At 36.6% G+C, this 18,393-nt stretch overlaps 1 protein-coding gene across 7 annotated transcripts in view; it reads left to right on the plus strand.

Annotated features, from left to right (window-relative positions):
* The window catches only part of SLC4A10 (solute carrier family 4 member 10), a 162,209-nt gene that overhangs the window by 98,346 nt on the left and 45,470 nt on the right, over positions 1 to 18,393 (plus strand). For 6 of the 7 annotated variants that reach the window (XR_012623780.1, XM_074828972.1, XM_074828970.1 and 3 more), the window contains exons 6-7: positions 4,498 to 4,686; positions 15,858 to 15,949. Coding sequence is in view for 6 of the 7 variants with exons in the window: in XM_074828972.1 (XP_074685073.1) it covers positions 4,498 to 4,686; positions 15,858 to 15,949 (281 nt within the window). In the remaining variant the exon portion in view is untranslated. The remainder of the gene's footprint in view (positions 1 to 4,497; positions 4,687 to 15,857; positions 15,950 to 18,393) is intronic. The other variant, XM_074828971.1, reaches the window with a different exon arrangement.

Below are 18,393 nucleotides of genomic sequence, written 5' to 3' on the forward strand. Positions count from 1 at the left end.
AATTAGGTTTTGTAGTCAGCTGTCACAGCAATCATGAGGCACACAAAAGCCCATGTGTTCTATTTTTTGTCATTAATCTCTCATTTTGTCCTGCAATTGCAGTTACAAAATTTGGAAGATTGAGAGGTGTAAATACCAGTAACTTTTCTGGTATATACTGAATTCAGTTTCTTCTGCTATAAACTGTCAGTGCTAACCTATATCAAGAGAATACAAGCCCAGCAATTCAAAATTTGTATTTCATCGGGTACACAGCTAGGAAAGCAATCACAGAAGAATGTCTGGATCTTGTTTCTTTACTCAGAACAGCAAAAGCCAGGCCTGGTTTAGTCTGTTTACCTGTTAGTAATTTCTTTTTGAACTTCACAGGTGTTGCGATGCAAGTGCAGTGTACCTCCTGTAAATTTACTCTGTGTTTCACCTGGGAGTTTCGTGTAGTATTGTACATGAGGTGATGGACACACTGTGAACATGGAGCAGTGGGGAATGATCTGTGGCCACACATGAGTGTCTCCTTATTGCTCATTTGCTTAGACCTGTGATGGCTCCGCATGGATCTGGCTGCATATCTCTACAAAGCTGCAGTGTGTAATAGATGTCTCCAGAGTGAGTGGAAGCAGCCAACCTGCTTTTGCATTCTTGCTGACCCTAGACGTGGGACAGATGCAGTTTGCTGTGCTGGGCAACACGTGAGCTGCACTGCATTTGAACTGATTTTAAGTGTCTGTACCCCTGATGCTCTAGTTCACAGCCTGGATAAATTGTTCACAGGTGATGAGAAGTTACATTTGAGTTACTACAATAACTTGTTTAAATGCTCACATTGCTCACATTTACTCACAAAATCAATTTTATGTAAATGATGTGTTGTAACTGAGTCTGAATAGAGAGAGAAAACATTCTTAAACTCATATGAAACACCAAGTTTCTCTGAATCTTTTCAAATGACCAGGGCAGGAAGGATGTCTGTCTTTAACAGCTTGAAAAAATTATTTCATGGTTCCAGTATGAATCAAGATTCCTCACTGAAGAAACATCCTACTTCAGTGTTCCTGATGTCAGCAGAAATGATATGGTGTGAGCAATTAATAGAATGGGTAACACTCTGCTGGTGGATATTCCACACTTTGCATCTTGCTAAAAGCTCCATGTGGTTGTGAAGCATCCTTGAAAAACCTAATGGTAAGCTGTGTCTCTGGCTAGAAGGGGTCTCTGCAGAATTTAAAAGGTCATTCAAGAGGAAAATTCTTTAAAACAAACAAAATATTCCCAAACCTTTGTTGCTGAGCATAGATACCCTGGAGAGTTTCTGTTGTTACACAGCAATGTTGCTGAGATAGAGTGCTGTGAAGTTTCAAATCTGTGTTTACTCTGTTTTGTCATATGGAGTTTGGAGAAATGGCCATGTGCTCTAGATAAAAAAGTGAAAAACAGGGCTTTGAAAAGTAGGTGCAGCTTCAACTGGTGGGAGCATGTAGGATCTTCTTCTCACAGGATTAAGGAAATAGAGTCCGTTTTGAAAATGAGATGTTTAAAATGCTCCTGTTCGCCATTTACTCTCAGACTTAACCATGTTGCTCTTGTTTTCAAGCTTGTCTTTGCAATCAAGAGTTATCACTGACATTGCAGAGGCTTGGGCTTTTTTAAAAGATATGTTGAAAAGCTTGGGAAGAAACTGAAATGGAATCGCATGATAGGTGCTGATGGATACAGTCTTTCTTACTACTATTCAAATCTGTTCAGGTCTTGAAAAAATGGTCAAAATACAGCAATCTGGCAATAATTTGACTGCATTTAAACTCCTACAGCTGCTACTGCACGTGGGTCTGTATTAAAGGAATGACAACTGGAGGGGAGTATCAAGGCAAGAAAACACGTCTTCAGTCTTTCCAAATCTGAATGCATCTTCCCTTTTTACATGTGGCAGAGGTGCTACAATAAAGGGAAAGTTGTTGTAAAAAAAGAAAGCTCAAGGTAAGCCACTTTCTTCTCAGTTTGGCAGGAAATAAAAATTGTTAGTCACCACGCTGGCACTAACTCCAAGGCTTGTGTGACTGTTAACGAGTTTAGCAGAGCATCTAGGCAAGGAAGAGGGTAGGGATATGATTTTCTTTTTCCTGGCATTTTCTCTCATCAAGTGGATCATCTTAAATATTGACATCATCCTCAGCAGTTAATATATTTTAATATTTAATATGGAAAATACTGTAATTCCAGGAATGACACCATACAAGTGGAGTTCCACTGATCTGTAAGCAAGGTGATGACCACAACCCTAAATTTGCCTGTTGTAGAGGAGTCCTTTTTTTCAGCTCTTCCTTTTGATTTCTGTCTTAGAGCAACTCAAAGAAGGTAATCTTTGTTTTTGCATCTTCTACAATTTGTCTTTTGGTCAGCAGAATTAGAAAGGAGGGGGGAGAGGATCATTTCAGTTGTGCTTTAGCACAGATGCCCTGTGTTATGTAGTTATTATTTTTTTTTTCTCCTGAAGATCCCCTGTCCTGTTACAGAAAGTACTGGCCTGTTTTGGGAACTGACATGCAAATTTACGTACTGAGGCTATCTAAAGGGAAGGTAGTCTTATACTCAGGGCTGAGGCAGTTCCTCAGAAGGCACTGTAGTTGAGCAGGAAAATGAATATTTTTCTTGGAGCTGGAGCTTTCTTTTCTTTTTCCTCATGTGTTGCAAATTCTTGGCTCCTTCTAAAAAAATTGTACTGAAGACTTTCTCTTGAACGTGCGTTACCTTCTCTTTTGCCTTTCTGTCACTTACCTTGCTGCTATGCCTCTCTCTTCCATTAGAGTCTAGAGTAATATAAAAACTGTTTGCCTAGACTGGGAGTGCGGAGATAACTGACCTGGTGGTGTTTGGGTTAACTCTGGCGATAAAAGTTCCCTTCAGAGTCAGGTGAAACACCCCAAAGACAGTTTTTATTAGTTTAGGCACACCACCAGGCAGTATTACTCTTCATGGTGAGCCGTTTGGTCAACACTGTTGTTAATACTGTGCAGAACCTAATTGCTGGAGAGGGTCAAAGGTAACATCGAAAACCTCTGCATCAGTCTTCGTTGCGAGATGCAGATACATCTCTCATGTTTGCATCTGTTGGCAGCTGCATTTATCTGTGGACCAAGCCTTATCTTTTTGTGTGTGTGTCGCCATAGAGATGTAGATTTGTTGGTGGCCTCTTCATAGTAAGTGAAACATGCAGGTCATTTGTTGCTCAGCTCTTAAAGCAGCTATGTACCTGATACATTGGCTTGTTATGTGGATATTGAGAACTTCAGAAAAACTTGTGTTTTTAAAATGTATATACAGTGCATAGTTGACTGTTAGAAATTACACCCTGCTTTTAACCAGCATAATTATTTAATGCCTTTTATTATCTCTCTCCTTTTCTCTTGCTATTGGCAATTATCAAAGACCGGGCAAATAATATCTCTACTGATGATGCATCTGCTTTTTATTTTTTCTGCTCTGCTTGCTTTTCCACTGAGTTTTACTGGTAGATATGAATCTGACTCCAGCACAGAATCATGAGCTGTCTGAATTTTCAGTACAAGGAGTTTTTGACTCAGCTTATTATATCACTATTTTTGTGTAGTACAGTTTCTTCCAATGGATATACAAGGACAGTATGTACTTAAATCCTGTTTTACTTGCTTTAATACAGAATTTCTTTTTTCCTTTGTTTTCCCGTTAAGAATTATTACGGTTGCTAGCAGAATTTCCTAAAATATTAATTAAAAAAATCCCACAAAATTCTCAACAATTCTTTCCCATTTGAAATACATAATGCACATATTTACAAATAGCTTTGAATATGAATATGTAAAAATATTTACTGCCAGTGGACAGTTGTAATTTCTTAGCAGGGTGATCAGTTTCACTCACACCTCCATGTAATGATTCTTTTGCAGAAACATGTACATCTGGCAGTAGAATGAGATCCTGTTAAGTATTTTCAAATAATGCAGTAAATTTTCCTGTATTGTCTTATCTGAAATTTCTTTATATAATTCTGAAGTATTGTAATTATAATTATAAGAAATAAAGAGCTAGACTGTGATCTCCTGTGGTAAGTATAAAGGGAATAAAAAAGTTGTTTCCTCACAGCATGCCAGTCCTTTGTAGCAAATAGGGTAGGTGTTATTGGAAAAAAAAAAGACAGTTTATACACATTGTAAGACTAGGTTTAAATGCATTATGTATGGAAGTGCTTAGGGACTGACTTAAAAGTTACATAGGTGACCTTAATTTGGGAACTGCATATCTTTTGAGGGATTGAATTTTTTATGTTAATAGCATCATTTTAATTTTTTTTTTCCAGAGAGTGAAATACTTCTAGATAAAACTTACCATTTAATTCTTTTGCATTAAAGGAACTGATACCTTTAATTTGTAATCCTGTAGGATACTAATTCTTATTATTGCAATTGAAAAAATAAAATATTTCCTCTTTCCCCTCTTTTATTATGTTTATGTATATATTTTCAGATATGATTCTGGACCAGCAGGTGGGTTCTGGGCAGCTCAGTGAGGATGTTCGTCACAGAGTGCATGAGGCATTACTGAAACAGCATCACCATCAGAACCAGAAAAAGCTGAGCAACAGGATCCCAATTGTGAGATCCTTTGCTGATATTGGAAAGAAGCAGTCCGAGCCCCATTCCATGGATAAAAATGGTAATGCATTGCTTTATTTTGCATTTTGAGCTTTCAGTAACATCTGCCTGTTCAGTATTGCATATGCTTTGTACCCACAGCTTGAACTCAGTGTGATTCTGCTCTGAAAAGCTACTGTGTAAAAGTGGTGCCTTTTACATGAGTGGTTCCTCTTATGCATTCAGTAACACACCTGTTTAAATTTGAAATTCAAGTATTCTGCACAATTCAGGGCTGTGCAGAGATATTCAAGAGAACTAGCTCAGATGTTGGAAGCAGGCTAGCTGTGTTAGTGTGCCATTCTGTCCTGGGTCATTGGCAAGGCACATTATCCCCGGTGCGGCACAGCTTACGTACGCTTGTGGTGCTTTAGGCACTCTATGTGATCCTTCAGACTGAGCTTGAGCACCTTTGCACAGTGTTGCTCTGAACCGTGGATATGCTCCGTTAGTGCCAGTAATGTGATATGACTATTTTTGACTTCTGTTGACTGTCCAGGGCCTATTTAGTTAAAATGTAATGGATTGTTGGAATAGTTTCTAAGTCTATGACAGTGTATGCATTAACTGGTGTTCAACTAGTGCTTCAGATTTCATGGTTGATTTTGAGTCTGGAAAACGAGAAAAACATTTTCAAGATGACACTGTTGGAGAGATGCTGCAAGAATTGTACCTTGTTCTTTCCAAAGTCACTTTTTGGAAAATCATGTTCATGAAAATGAGAGAGCACATTTGCAGAGTGGTTCTACTGTAAAATAGTGGCTTAACTTTTTTCTTTCTTGCTTTTACAGAAGTCTATAATCTGTACTGTTGTTATAGGTTAATCATAATGAGAGATAATTTATTGCCCCTTCCTTATTTACGTAAGCACAGGCGTGTGTTATGAAACTTGCAGCCAAATTTTGTAAATATTTACGATTAATTCACTAGAATTATACATTGCAGAATTACTGAGCCTCTGTATCCAGTATCATCACAATACCCACAACACCATTGGACTATAGTGATTCTTATTCCTGGAATCACCTTAGCTTTAGTGAAACCTCTGTCCTTTCTGCTATCTCTCTGGTTCAGGGCCCTACTGAGCTTGCCTGTCACCCTGGGAAGTGGGGAGTGAGTAAACAGCCATAGCACAGGAAAGGTGTGGAAGGCAGCTTTGTTCTGTGAGGCATAGGGCAGAAGCGGAAAGAGTAGTAGTGCAGCTGATCTGGAAAGATGGGGCTGTTGGTATAAAGATTAACTCTGGTTTCAAGGAAGGACCTTTTGTTTCAAACATCGACACATGAAGTTTTAATAGGTACTTCTAAATCTAGCCACTTCCCTAGGGGAAGACTCTCAGACCTAAAAGGCAACATATAGTTTCATCTGAAGAGGATATTAAATAGAAACATATTAATTATGCCCAAATATCATTTTAAGAGTAAGGAAAAATTGAGATTTATTAAGATGTGTGTGATTATGCATATGAATGTACAAGAGTAAAAATAAGTAGGATGCCTTTTAAGGCAACTTTCCTGTTGATTTGTGCAACTCTTGCTGATGACTTCAAACAGATATTCAGGAGACACTTAAGAAAGTTAATACAATAATGTTCCTATTCCTCAGTTTCCAGAGGATGTAAGATGGCAGCTTGCATTCCGTAAGCTTTTTGCACTAGGTATTATATGACAAATAAGCAGTAGGTTTCCTTACCCCTCAGGGCAAACTGCAAAAGTATCATAAGCTCAATTTCAGTAACTTTCTGTCTGTTAGTGGAACTGATGCAGTAATTCACTCCAGAAACATCTCACTTTTGTCTGAGTATCTTCTGGGAACCTTCCTATCCCTATCTAGTTCCCCAAAAAATAGATTCTGATCAGGACAGCATCTAAGTCCATATTAAACACTAATTTTATATACTCAGTGGTTAAGTGGTTCTCTAAGTAGGGAAACACATTCTGACAGGTTTTCATTTGTCTGTGCTTATTTTGCAAGATAAGAAACTACTGAATTCCAGTTCACATGCTTATGCAGAGATGCCTCAGAGCACTCTAAGCCCTGGGAAAAAAATCACTTAGTCACTTTCACTATGTTAAGTTAAATTAAGTTAAATGCACCATAAACAATACAAATCTAAATAATTTTAGGAAGATTTATATGAAGGTAAGTCAGCCTTTTATCTAAATTACAGTGAAGAGTTCCAAACCCAGCCTTTTTGTACACGGGTGTCTTTTTTTAATCTGTTTGAAGCATTTTTCTTCTACTTGCATCCTTTAAGTGCTAATGCACATTTGGCAGTCTCCTGCATTGACCTCTTCAAAACAGATGATGGCCCTGTGATAAAGCAAAGAGGGGTTGGTTTAAGTTTCGCTCTTACCATCCATTACCCTGTTACATTAAAAAGTCTGAATCTTATTTTATTGCCTGAATTGTACTGAAATTAGTAGTAGCTTTAGAAGAGGAAAATTCAGTCTAAGTTTTTGGTTTTAAAAGGAATCGGAATTTTTCCCTTTTCAAGACAATAGCATCTCATGGGCTTGAGTGGCAGCTCTTGCCCCAGTACTCCAGGATTAAAGGAGTGGGGAAAGAAATTATTCTGGAGAGCTGCCTGATTTCAGGCACACTGACTGCTACCTCTTCTGGTGTACCCTTAGTTATTTCTTTACCCTGGGTAACTTGCGATATTACATGGTGAATATGTTATGCAGGAGCCTACATTGAAATGCTCAGCTTTCAGGAACTGTGCTGTTCTTAGAAGCTTTACCAGGGATAGCAGTGAGGTTTCTGATCGTTTTTTTCTGTTGTCACATGACCCGAATGCTAGAGTTCAGCTACAGTGTTATGCTCGCTGCAGCTATGTATTTCTTTTTAGATTGCCATGGAGCATCTGTACAAGCTTCTCATAATAATACAAAAACGAGTTGTTGAAATATAACTTTGGATCAGGTGAAAGCAAAAGAAAAATCAGATCAATATGTGTAAAAGAAGCAAAATTAAGGCATATAAACATCTTATATTATTGTCAAGAATGTGCTGTGAGACACATCTTTGTTTCCTGAGGACAAACGGATAAAATGCAATCAAGGCATCATATTAGTCTGCTTATTCCCATTTGCGCACAAACGTTGTGTAGAATGTATGAATGTAAAATGTTCCATATATTGCCAACAGTAGCAGTATTGTTCTCTCTTTTTAATACCAAAAATGCATTAAAATAGTAAAATATTTTATTATTGCTTTTAATTTCTGGATGAGAAGCTTAATTCCTAGAAGACTACAGGGAGAAAACCAGATCATCTCAGGCACTACTGAATTTACAGCTCAGGTCATGCCTATTAGAGATCAGTTTTCAGAAACAGCGAGTGCCAGGAGCCTCAGAAGGGCGACTTATTTGTTGAAATGAGACAGGAGAACTTGGACCCTTTTTCTGCACAAAAAGAAATTCTCAGTTTGGTGTAGATGGTTTAACTGATAATAGTCCCTAGCAGTCTGTAGTTTGTAAAATGGGTGGTTCAGAGCCAGAAGTCCTTGCCATCTGGGTTATGTGGTACAGCTGAGGATGTGGAACCCCTTCTTTGTCCAACTTCTTGACTATGCTAGCTTATCAATATATTAACTTCCAGATATTCAGGAGCAAAGTCTGAAAATGAAGACATAAATCTAAATTCAATATATGGCTATGCTGCTGACAGACCACTGTGATATCTTTGCTGGAAGATAGTTGTGCATATGTTCTCCCTCCATTTTTTCTTTGTTTAAGAGTCTGTCAGACCATCTAATTAATTTGCTTTGTATTTAGTAGTATTATCTTTTGTTTACAATGGCTTTTCTTCACATCCTCTGCAGGGCTAAGATGTCAGGGTGCTATGGATTTACCATGCATTTTTAATGCTGCCATGCTGTGTTTAACTTTCACTTTTCATTAAGCATCAAAACTGTGAGAATTAAAAGCCTGCTTTTGATGTTCCAATAAAAACCGACAGTCAAATTTGGCATAAGAGCAGGAAAAATGATTTTTTTTTTAAAGTCTAATTTGACACCAAATACCCAAAATAGAGGGTGGCAAGTAATTTTAGCATGAATACCATAAAAGGCAGGTAAAAATATGAATCTTTGTTATTAGTAAATCATCTTTAGAGTTTTTAGTAAATCATCTTTAGAAAGTTTGATTTGTAAAGCAGTTTAACTTATTTTTATCAAGATCAATAGGTTTTTCATTCCGATACGCAAGAGCTGTGTCTATAAATTCCTATGACATGGTCTAAAGAGGCAAAGACAATTGCAAATATATAACACCTTTCTATTGTTAGAGGAATGCTTAAATAATGTCATCCTCTCACATTTTATAAAGGGTTCTGTAATTCAGAATTTAAGCATGGATGGTATGGAAAAGTAGCTTATTTGACAAAAATGTAGTTAGTAAAAGAAGTTTTCATCATGTAAACAGTTTTTTTGACTGGCTATTTCACTTTTAGTCTAAACTTCAGAGTACGCGTGTGTGTGTGTGTGTATATGTAATGAGATCTAACAGACCTTTTACTGATTAAAGTCGAAGAGGAGGGAACTAGGGGAGAGGAGCATGACAGGGTAAGTGGCTTGTAAATTGTATTTCTGTGCACCTTGCTGAAGTGTTCTTTATCCATAATAACATGATCTTGTGCCTGTTTTCTCTTCCATACGTATGCCATCTCCCTTGAAGTCAGAGCATTACATTATTAGTGTAAAAATTGCATTATGCCACACATCATGCCTGATTTTGAGAAATTCTGAAATTCCAAGGAGAGTTTTATTGATCCGCCAAAGAGCTTGAAGAAAGCAATGGCGTATTAAATTGGGGATCTTCAGAGTTAACAGTGCGAGTTGCTGGAGCAGTTCATTTTGACATGTTCTTTTTCAAGTATTTTTCCAGTTATTTCAGTTAACATGATGGGCTGGTTTGGATTTCTTCATTGTTTTATGGCAGTATGAGCACATGCAGAAGTGTTTAAGACCATGCTTGGGTGTCTAATTTAGGACAGTATGCTTTAGTATCCCAGTAAGCCTAAATTAACAGTTATGTGATGGTGTTTGTTACTTTTCTCAGTTTTCTAATCTCTCTTACACATCAGTTCAAGCACATATGCCATAACCAGAGGTAACTTACAGCATGTGAAACTCTGATGTCAATACTACCATGTGGAGAGAGATGGACATTACTTGGAATCGTATGAAAAGGGTAGAGAGGCATCCCCTAGGTATGTGGCCATGTTCCTTTGTTTTGGGAATAAGTCACGACGAGTGCCATACATATACCCAAGTTTTGTGGCAGTATTGGACTGGATGAGGTGGATCGCTCCGGCTTTCCTTGAAGAGAAGGCAAACTCAAAGATAGTTAATTCAAGCTTAAATTAGCTAATGCGCTATTTCTTGTTTTGTGTTCTTCTCAAATGTATATATTTTAATCAACTTGTATTATCCACAGGTTTTTATACTACTAAAATATAACTTGTATTTACAAACATTTTCATCTGGTATTTACTCTTTCTTTCTCCACATTTCCTTGTACCCATGATAAAATGTGTGATCTATATGTATAAAACTGTATCATTCATCCTTGTATTTCTTTATTTTGCTCTGTCTTTGTTGTGTCTGTCTCTAACAGGCTCATCTCATCTCTGTATCTTCCTCATCTCCTATCCTTTGGGTTCTGTAAACTCCTTGAAGGTTCAGAGGTAGTATAAATACCTATTCTTGCTTGGGCTTCAGATCATTTCAAATGTACACCCATGTCATCTCAGTTTCTTGACAGCATGCAACTTCTTGCTATAGTGATTAAAAAATACCTCAGGCCTTTGTCAGCAGCTGTGGCACACTTAAGCTTGTGTGGAATGATGTTTGGGGTGGGGGTGGGGTGAGGAAGTGCCATTTCTTTATAAGTTCATTTTCTTACATCAACTTGTAAAACTGCAAATCATAGCATTTTAGTTAAAACTGCATGACTTCATGTGAATTATGCTTGAGATTCAGGCCTAGCATTAGAAAAACTGATAAAGTGACTTCTTCCTCATCCTCTTAAATTATGTATCATGAGTGAGCACCAAATCTGCTTGCAATTACGCAGGTACAATGGGAGTGACATGGTTCTCTACCAATTTAAAATGTTATGCATCAAGAGGCCTAAAGGTACAGAGACCAGTCAGCATGTAAAGATGGTATCACTGCTCTGTTATATTATAATTTTACTGTATACTTAGGAAACCTTTCTGTTTTTCAATCCTTGATTTTTGATCTGGACAGTGTGTCCGTTTAGATTTGGAAAACTGGTGACTAGTTGCAGTGAAAAGCCTGAAGATTGTTATAGCTGGCTTGTAAATCATATTCTTTTTTTCTGAATGGGAAGAAATCTATATGGTCTAGAAAAATAAGCAACTGCTTTTCTGATTCAGTTTCCTTTGATGTGACAGTTGCATCCAGTTTGCTTCCATTAATTGTGACTTGTATCTGAATACATTGTTCTTGGGTTTTGTCACTGGCATTCTAGGGACCTCCTGGATTTTGATTAATGAATACACATACACATACACATAGTTAAATGTCTTGAGCTTTAAATTTTAGGGAATAGGAGTATGTTGCATATGACATTAATTTACTGGGATTAATTTTTTTTTTTTTAAATTCGTCAGGACTGATAGTCTCAAATTGCTGAGCTCTGTCTGCAAATGCAAACTTCTATTAGTGTACCAAATATGGACCTTATTTTGATGGATTTTGATTTTTAAGTGGCTTGGCTTTGCATGATATATTTTTTTTGTGTGATTTCTTGCTCTATTCAAAGCGTTAGCAATTTCACGTTATCTGAGAAAAGCACTCATTTCTTATGTACACCAACTGAAAATATAATTTTAAAAACTGTACTGATACTGTTTTTTTAATACATAGATAAGCCTTAACACCCATTTTAGGTTTTCTCTGTTAGGTATTAAGTTCCTTTGTATGTAGACTGGATATTTCAATGTTACCACATTGTTCATTTGTTTGACTGATGCTTTAAAAAAATCTGAATGGCGCTCTGATGAATTCTCAAGGAATACAGCTCTTCATATGCTTTATGTAGATGGACTGCAGGATAAATCAAGGCTTTTGAACTTCAGATTTATAAGGATTCAAAGTACTACATTTCACTCTTAAAAATAAAATACTATATTTACTCTATACAGTGTGTAAATAAACATTTTACTTGAGAGAGCTGAAATGGAACTGGCAAGGACAGGGCATGGAAGAGCTGAATAAATGGCAAGGCTGTTGCTGTTCATATTCCTTCTTAAAGCCTGGCTAGGATTTGGTGTTTGGTTGGTTGGTTGGTTGTTTTTTTTCTTTTGCACATAGTGCTTTGAAGGGTCCCATATTATAAAGGTAAAATTTGGAGAAAACTTGTATTTAGTGTCCAGAGACGGTTTGATGCCGTGGTGAAAACATTTTGGTGGAAATCAAAGAGGAAATTGTTTGGTTTAGTCTAGGTATGCAGCTCCCCTCTTCATTCACATAGATCTCTAATTGATTGTTGCTTCATGGAACCATCATGGTGCCAATAACTGTGTCCTTTATTCAGAGAAAACAGTTGCTGAAATTAAAAGCTGCTTTAGGGTTAAGCACATATATAGTTGCCAACATGCTTTAGTAAACTGAGTATTTTTAATGACATTGGAAAACCAGTGTAGCATGGTGATGCCAGTGTTCACTAGGTTGCTGTCAGTATGCTTTTGGTCCTACCCCATTGGGAACTATTCGTGTGCTTAACAGTATTCACCCCAAAGACCTCTCCTTTAAGTCAACATGAAATTATACACTGATTTTAATTAATTTACAAATTTTTGTGGTTTCATTGCTCAGGAGTAGAAGCTACCAAATACAAAAATAAGTGTGTAGCATTGCAGTCCTGCTTCTAGGGAGAGGGCCACCGTAGCACTGCATCTACCTGCTATCTAGTGAAAAATATACAGGCATTTAACAAACTAAATATGTATAGGAGCAAAAATCTCTCAAAAACCCCAGTACTTTTTGGCTCACTTTTCTGTTGAAGGGCCACACAGAGACCAAGTTCCAGATTTGCATTTTACTGACTGTATTGTTGCATAAGTAACATGCATTCCTACAGTGTGTTTAAGATGCTCTTCAAAAAACCTTCCTCACAACTATAATTTGAAAAGTGAAGTTACCTGTCTTCTCTACCTTGTATCTTTGTTATTCAATACAGTAAAAAACCCCAAACTTCTTGTTGCAAGATCCAGAAAGCTGTCTTAAGTTGCATAGCTATTTAAACATCTCTTACTGCCTCAAGGTAAAAATTGTGTTCTTTCAGATTATTCTAGCATATGGGTAAATCAAAGTTTGAGGTCTTCTGTTGGCACAGAAAAAGAACATATGCTATTCTTATAAACTTCACATACTTACTGGTTGTGGCTTTTATTTCCTACTATGTATATTTTTACATATTTTTCTCCTAAAAGAAAAGTGGACACAATGTTTAAAAGTTAGCCTTTGGACTGTTATGCTAATTGCTTAGAGACTTTTGACACCTCCAGTTATGATATTGAAACTTCAGTATTTATAACAGGTGGTCCATGCTCTGACTCTGTTGTTGGTCAATATTTTTATCTCACTGGCAGATATCCCTGCTCTCATTTTCTTGAATTTTTGGGTCCAGAAAAAAGGAAGTATAAATGTAAATCCCTAATTAGCAACAGAAGGATAATGAACCACTATTTCTGTTGCTTTTCTCTAACATCTTTATAACATAGTATGTATATTAGTATGAGTGATAATTGCAAGTATTTCCCTTTAGATTGATCCTAGAATATAGAGGAGTGTCTAAAAGGAAGAAATTAGGAGTTAAGAAGGTCTAATATTCCTAGATTTAAAGTTTTCTGGGAGTAAGTTAGGGCAGAAATTTTCCTTGAGAATTTTATGGCTTCTCTGTTAGGATTAATGGAATGCTTTTCTGTTATTAAAATCTCCAAAATAATACAGAAATCAAATTTATGTATTATTTTTAATAGTTATAATAGTACAGGATTATTCCTGTAAAAATAATTCTAAGACTGCTAAATACACAATACTTCAAAAGATTACAGTGTGAAGTAGTGTATGGGGATACATAGTGTAAAGGTGATAGTGTAACAATGATGGAACTCAGTGTTTTTTCTTTAAGTTCTAATTAAAACAGACAAATTGAATGACCTTCTACAAGCATCTTGCATATTTAATAATTTCTGGCTTCTGATTTGCAAAAGTTGTCTTTTGTGACATTTAGAAATCAGTAGTCTTTTTTAATGTGAATTCCTTTAAGTTACATTAATATGATGCTTTCTGAAATCAATCCTTTATGCTTGTCATATGTAAATTCTAATCCTGACTTATTTTTATCTACTTTGTTAGGTTAACGTGCTTGTCATCTCTGGTTTTTTGCCATTCTCTGTTTATTTCACTGTAGTGATGAATAAAAGCCATAATTTCTATTGTTTTGATTTGTTCTTGTCTTCAATCAGAGATAAAATGGGAATATTTATATCTTTAGGATTGATGCATTTAATGATAAGAATTCTAGCAATACATTTTAAAACATTCTGTTCCTGTACTTCCTAATGAAAGTGAAATCTTCCTGGCTGTGCTACCAGGATGCTGCACAAGAGTCTAAAACCTGGTTTGTGTCATGGGAGATTTGCCTAGTGGAAAATGAGATGTTGATTTTCATGAAAACCAACCTTTTTCTTGAGCAAGTGTTTCAGCTGGGAATTCATGACCAGACTTTGACAGGGATACTGTAGTGCTCAGCTGTGACAGAAGCTGGATACTTCAGTATTTTGGCAATGGTTGAGATACTCTTGCAAGTCTCCTGTCCTGTTCAGACTGGATCCTGCAAAGCGCTCTGTTTCCTGGCTGTGGCTGAGGACATGCTTGGACTGCAAGTGTGTGTAACAGCGGTGTGAGGGGACACACCGTGGCTTTTGAATTGCCCAGATAATGTGCCTAGCTTAGGACTTTCTGACTATCTTCAAGTATTGTGAACATATGGTCTTTGTTACTGTGCAAGTTTAGGTTGATTTTCACCAGAACCAATGTTTTCACATCACCATTTCTCAGTCATATGAGAGACTTTATTTGCTATGGAAACAAATATATGCTGGGCACGAGATGCTGACTCTGGGCCAGTTGGACTCTGTAGTTATTCCTGGGTATGTGTTAGGGCAGTAAGAGATAGTTGGCTCATATATTTGGTACTTTTTCCTGTACTTTGTTGTAGTGTTCAGAGCTGCCATGCCAGGGAGGGAGGGATGAAGAGTGAAGGCAAGCAGGGAATGGCCCGTCACCCTGTGGGGCTTGTGTGCTGCCGTACTGCCAGCCCCACACCTTCAGCGTGTGCGTGGTGGCCTCTGGCTGTGCACAGGGGCAATGTTGGCATTAAGTAAAAATATGCTTATGTTACTTAATCCTGTTTTTCTTTTTGAGCTTTCGTTGGCAAAATCTTATTTGTCACAAGGCTTACTGACTTACGAGACTGAGGCGTGTTTAAACACTTCTTATCTTGAGATATTTTTCAAAGTTCTATAAAATCCTTTACTAAATCCTCATCCTCACTGGAATTTTTTGAAAATGTGTTTGCTGAAACATTTTTTTTTACACATGTCAATAATGACATTGTTTGATACTGAGTTTTTAAATCATCTTCATTTCCAATACATCTATTTTGATAGCAGCCCACTTTTATGCTAGATTTTGTAGTTGTTATAATCAGTACATTCTTATACACAGGAGTAAATTTATGAAAATTAGTAATCCCGGTTTATTCATTGAGGAGTATTCTTGTAGACGGATATTGCCCAAAATTGGCAGCTCCTCAAATTACTTACAAAAGCTATGTGAACGCAGGACTTTCCTCAAATGTGATATCTTAAAAATCATAAGCTTTAATTGGCATAGAAATTTTGTCTTCCAGTATTCAAGAGTATCTTTTGCATTTTCTAAATTACGTTCTCCCATTCCTAACTGCATGTGATAAATGTTCTGTCTTTTGAAAGTGTGCTATTCTAAATAAGTCTTTAATTAAAATGCCATATTTAGATGCTTCATATACGTATAATATGAAATGTATGTAGTTCTTTAACAACTATTTGGTTAGATGTTGCTTTATTTATAGAAGTAATTGTTAGTATTTTGTAATAACAGTACTTTTTTCAGCAGGTCAGATTGTTTCCCCACAGTCTGCTCCAGCCTGTATTGAAAACAAAAATGATGTGAGCAGAGAAAACAGCACTGTTGACTTTAGCAAGGTAAGTGTTCACTGATGGTGAAGAGAGCTTCCTGACTACCAAATAGATCTTTTAAATTAAATAAAATGAATCAAGAAAAGCTGTGAAGTGCAAATTTTACTTCAGCACTAAAGTTTCATGTGCACTGCAACACAGTTTGTATATAACAAAGAAGAACTGTTTATTTTCGTGATGAATGATAACAGAAATCACAGTTTAGGAACACAGGTAAATTTATTGCATGACAATATCATAGGTGTATATTTGTAGGGGGAATTTTGACAAATAAGCAGAAAATTATCTAAGTAGGAAAGTAATTCAGAATTCTTATACTTCAGATTTACCTCTCAGATTTTTACTTTTTGTAGAAATAATGCATGAATGCAAACTACTCTTTTTATAACCTGAACTCGTGGATTCCAGATGTCTCAAACAGAATGTGTTTCTGTAAACCTATAACTTAATTCTTCTGGCAAGCCAAGATATTTCAGTACACTTCACAAACGATGTTAACTGTTCAGTAGTGGAGATTGCAATGACAGTTCAATGTTAGATAGCAAAGAAAAGCAAACAGCTTCTCAGCTTTAATGTAAAGGAGAATCCTAATTTGTTTAAGAAGTCTGTATGCACCTAAAACAAACTGTCACATTAGATACAGATGACAGACCTGACAGGGATAGATGGCTTCAGCTGACACATTAATACGACAAAGGTTGAGTAAGTGAAGAAAGGTGATTTAAACCAAAATTCTGAAGAACAGCACTTTGAGTCTGTTGAATCTTAATGTTAGTCCAACTGAGCTAAAAGTAGAGTTATGTGATTGCTCCATCTGGTGCCAGACTTATTTCCTAGCAGCAGTATTTGAATTCTTGACTGAACATGCCAGACTAGGAATGGTATATGGCTGAAATAAAGATGGGAAACAGATCTTTTTGTCAAAGACAGTGAGAAGAAAGGAGGCTGGCTGGGAATGTATTATGGACCACATTTCTACAGAGGTAGCAAGGAGATCTGTAAACAATGACAAGTTGTTAAAAATTTAATGCTAATACTTTAAAAATTCTTAAAACTAAGAATATAATGCTTTAAAAACTCAAGTATGATTTTTGGTTTCCTGATATTTATATTAAAAGTGTTAACTAAAACTGATTGTTTTGGCAAGTGTTCTAATGTCAAGATGTAAAATTTTGTAAAGAATATCAAATATAAATAAAGCTGTCTATTCAAAATTAAGCTGTGCAGAGGTAAAGCTCATAACAACCCAAAGGGAATGACATGACTTTCAGTAGTGCTTTTCTTGCACGTTTTCCCAATTGCTTTGGATATTGTAGAATCAAAATCCCAGTCTGTTATCTAGCTGCATGATGTTTGTATTAAACAAGAATGGAGTCTGCATCATTTGATCCTTCACTCACTATTTTTGTAGTGCTGCAGCTTTGCTGATCAAAAGAGCTCTTCCTATTTAAACTGCCTTGAGAAGAGATCAACATGTCATCTTTTGGCTAGCCTCAGCAGTGCTAGATACCAAGAAGGACGTCAGGAATATGAAAGGAACAACTTTTGTTTGCAGGAACAAAGTAACAGTAAAGGATTGTAATCTAAATACCATTTCTGATTGCCTTTAAATAGATACATTTATCTTTTTGAAGATGCAAAAGTACAATTTCCCCTTGAAACGTGCTATTGCAATAACTCCCAGTGGTTATAGTTGAAATTATATGCACAGATTGAGAGGAAAGTAGAGCAGTACACTAATTTTCTCTTGAGTATTGTGATTTCTTGCTCTAATTTTGTTCCACATATTAATTTCATTTATCTTCTACAAAAAAGCACCTTTGACTACCTCACTCTCTCCTTGCTAATCTCCCTCCCTTGGGCTACTTCTAATATTCCAAATTTTGGAATTGATTCAAAAAGCTGACTGAATCTGAATACAGCACTGAGACTATGTTGATTTTATTGGTATCTGTTTGTGAATAATGTGAGACACAGCACTAAAAGCTGTCTTGAATGTTACTTCAGTAGCACAGAGAGGGAGACTAGAGTTTCTGATGTTTGTACTTCTAAATGTGTCAGTTCTCTTCCTCTGGGGACACTACGAGGACTTTGTATTTCAGGGGTGATCTGTCACAGCACCACTTTATCCAGTGTCTGAGCAGGATGGGGATGGCAGTTTAACAACTGCATCTGGTTGGTCTCTGTGTCTTATGCCAGAGGCTGAAGGGAACCCTAGTTGTCCTGAAATATGAAACGCATAGAGACTGCACCTGTGTCCCTTCTCATGGCAATGTTCCTATGCTTCACGTGGAAACAGTATTTCTGAATCAAACCCCAGTCCCATACTGACAGTGTTTGGTCTTTCAAATACTATGTGAAGTAATTTACTTTTTTTTTTTTTAATACTGGTTGGCCCTTCTTATAAATGAATTTGATTAATACGTGTCTTGGCTTTCCTAAGATGTGAC

This window comes from Strix aluco, chromosome 6, assembly GCF_031877795.1.
Source record: "Strix aluco isolate bStrAlu1 chromosome 6, bStrAlu1.hap1, whole genome shotgun sequence".
Classification (NCBI taxonomy): domain Eukaryota; kingdom Metazoa; phylum Chordata; class Aves; order Strigiformes; family Strigidae; genus Strix; species Strix aluco.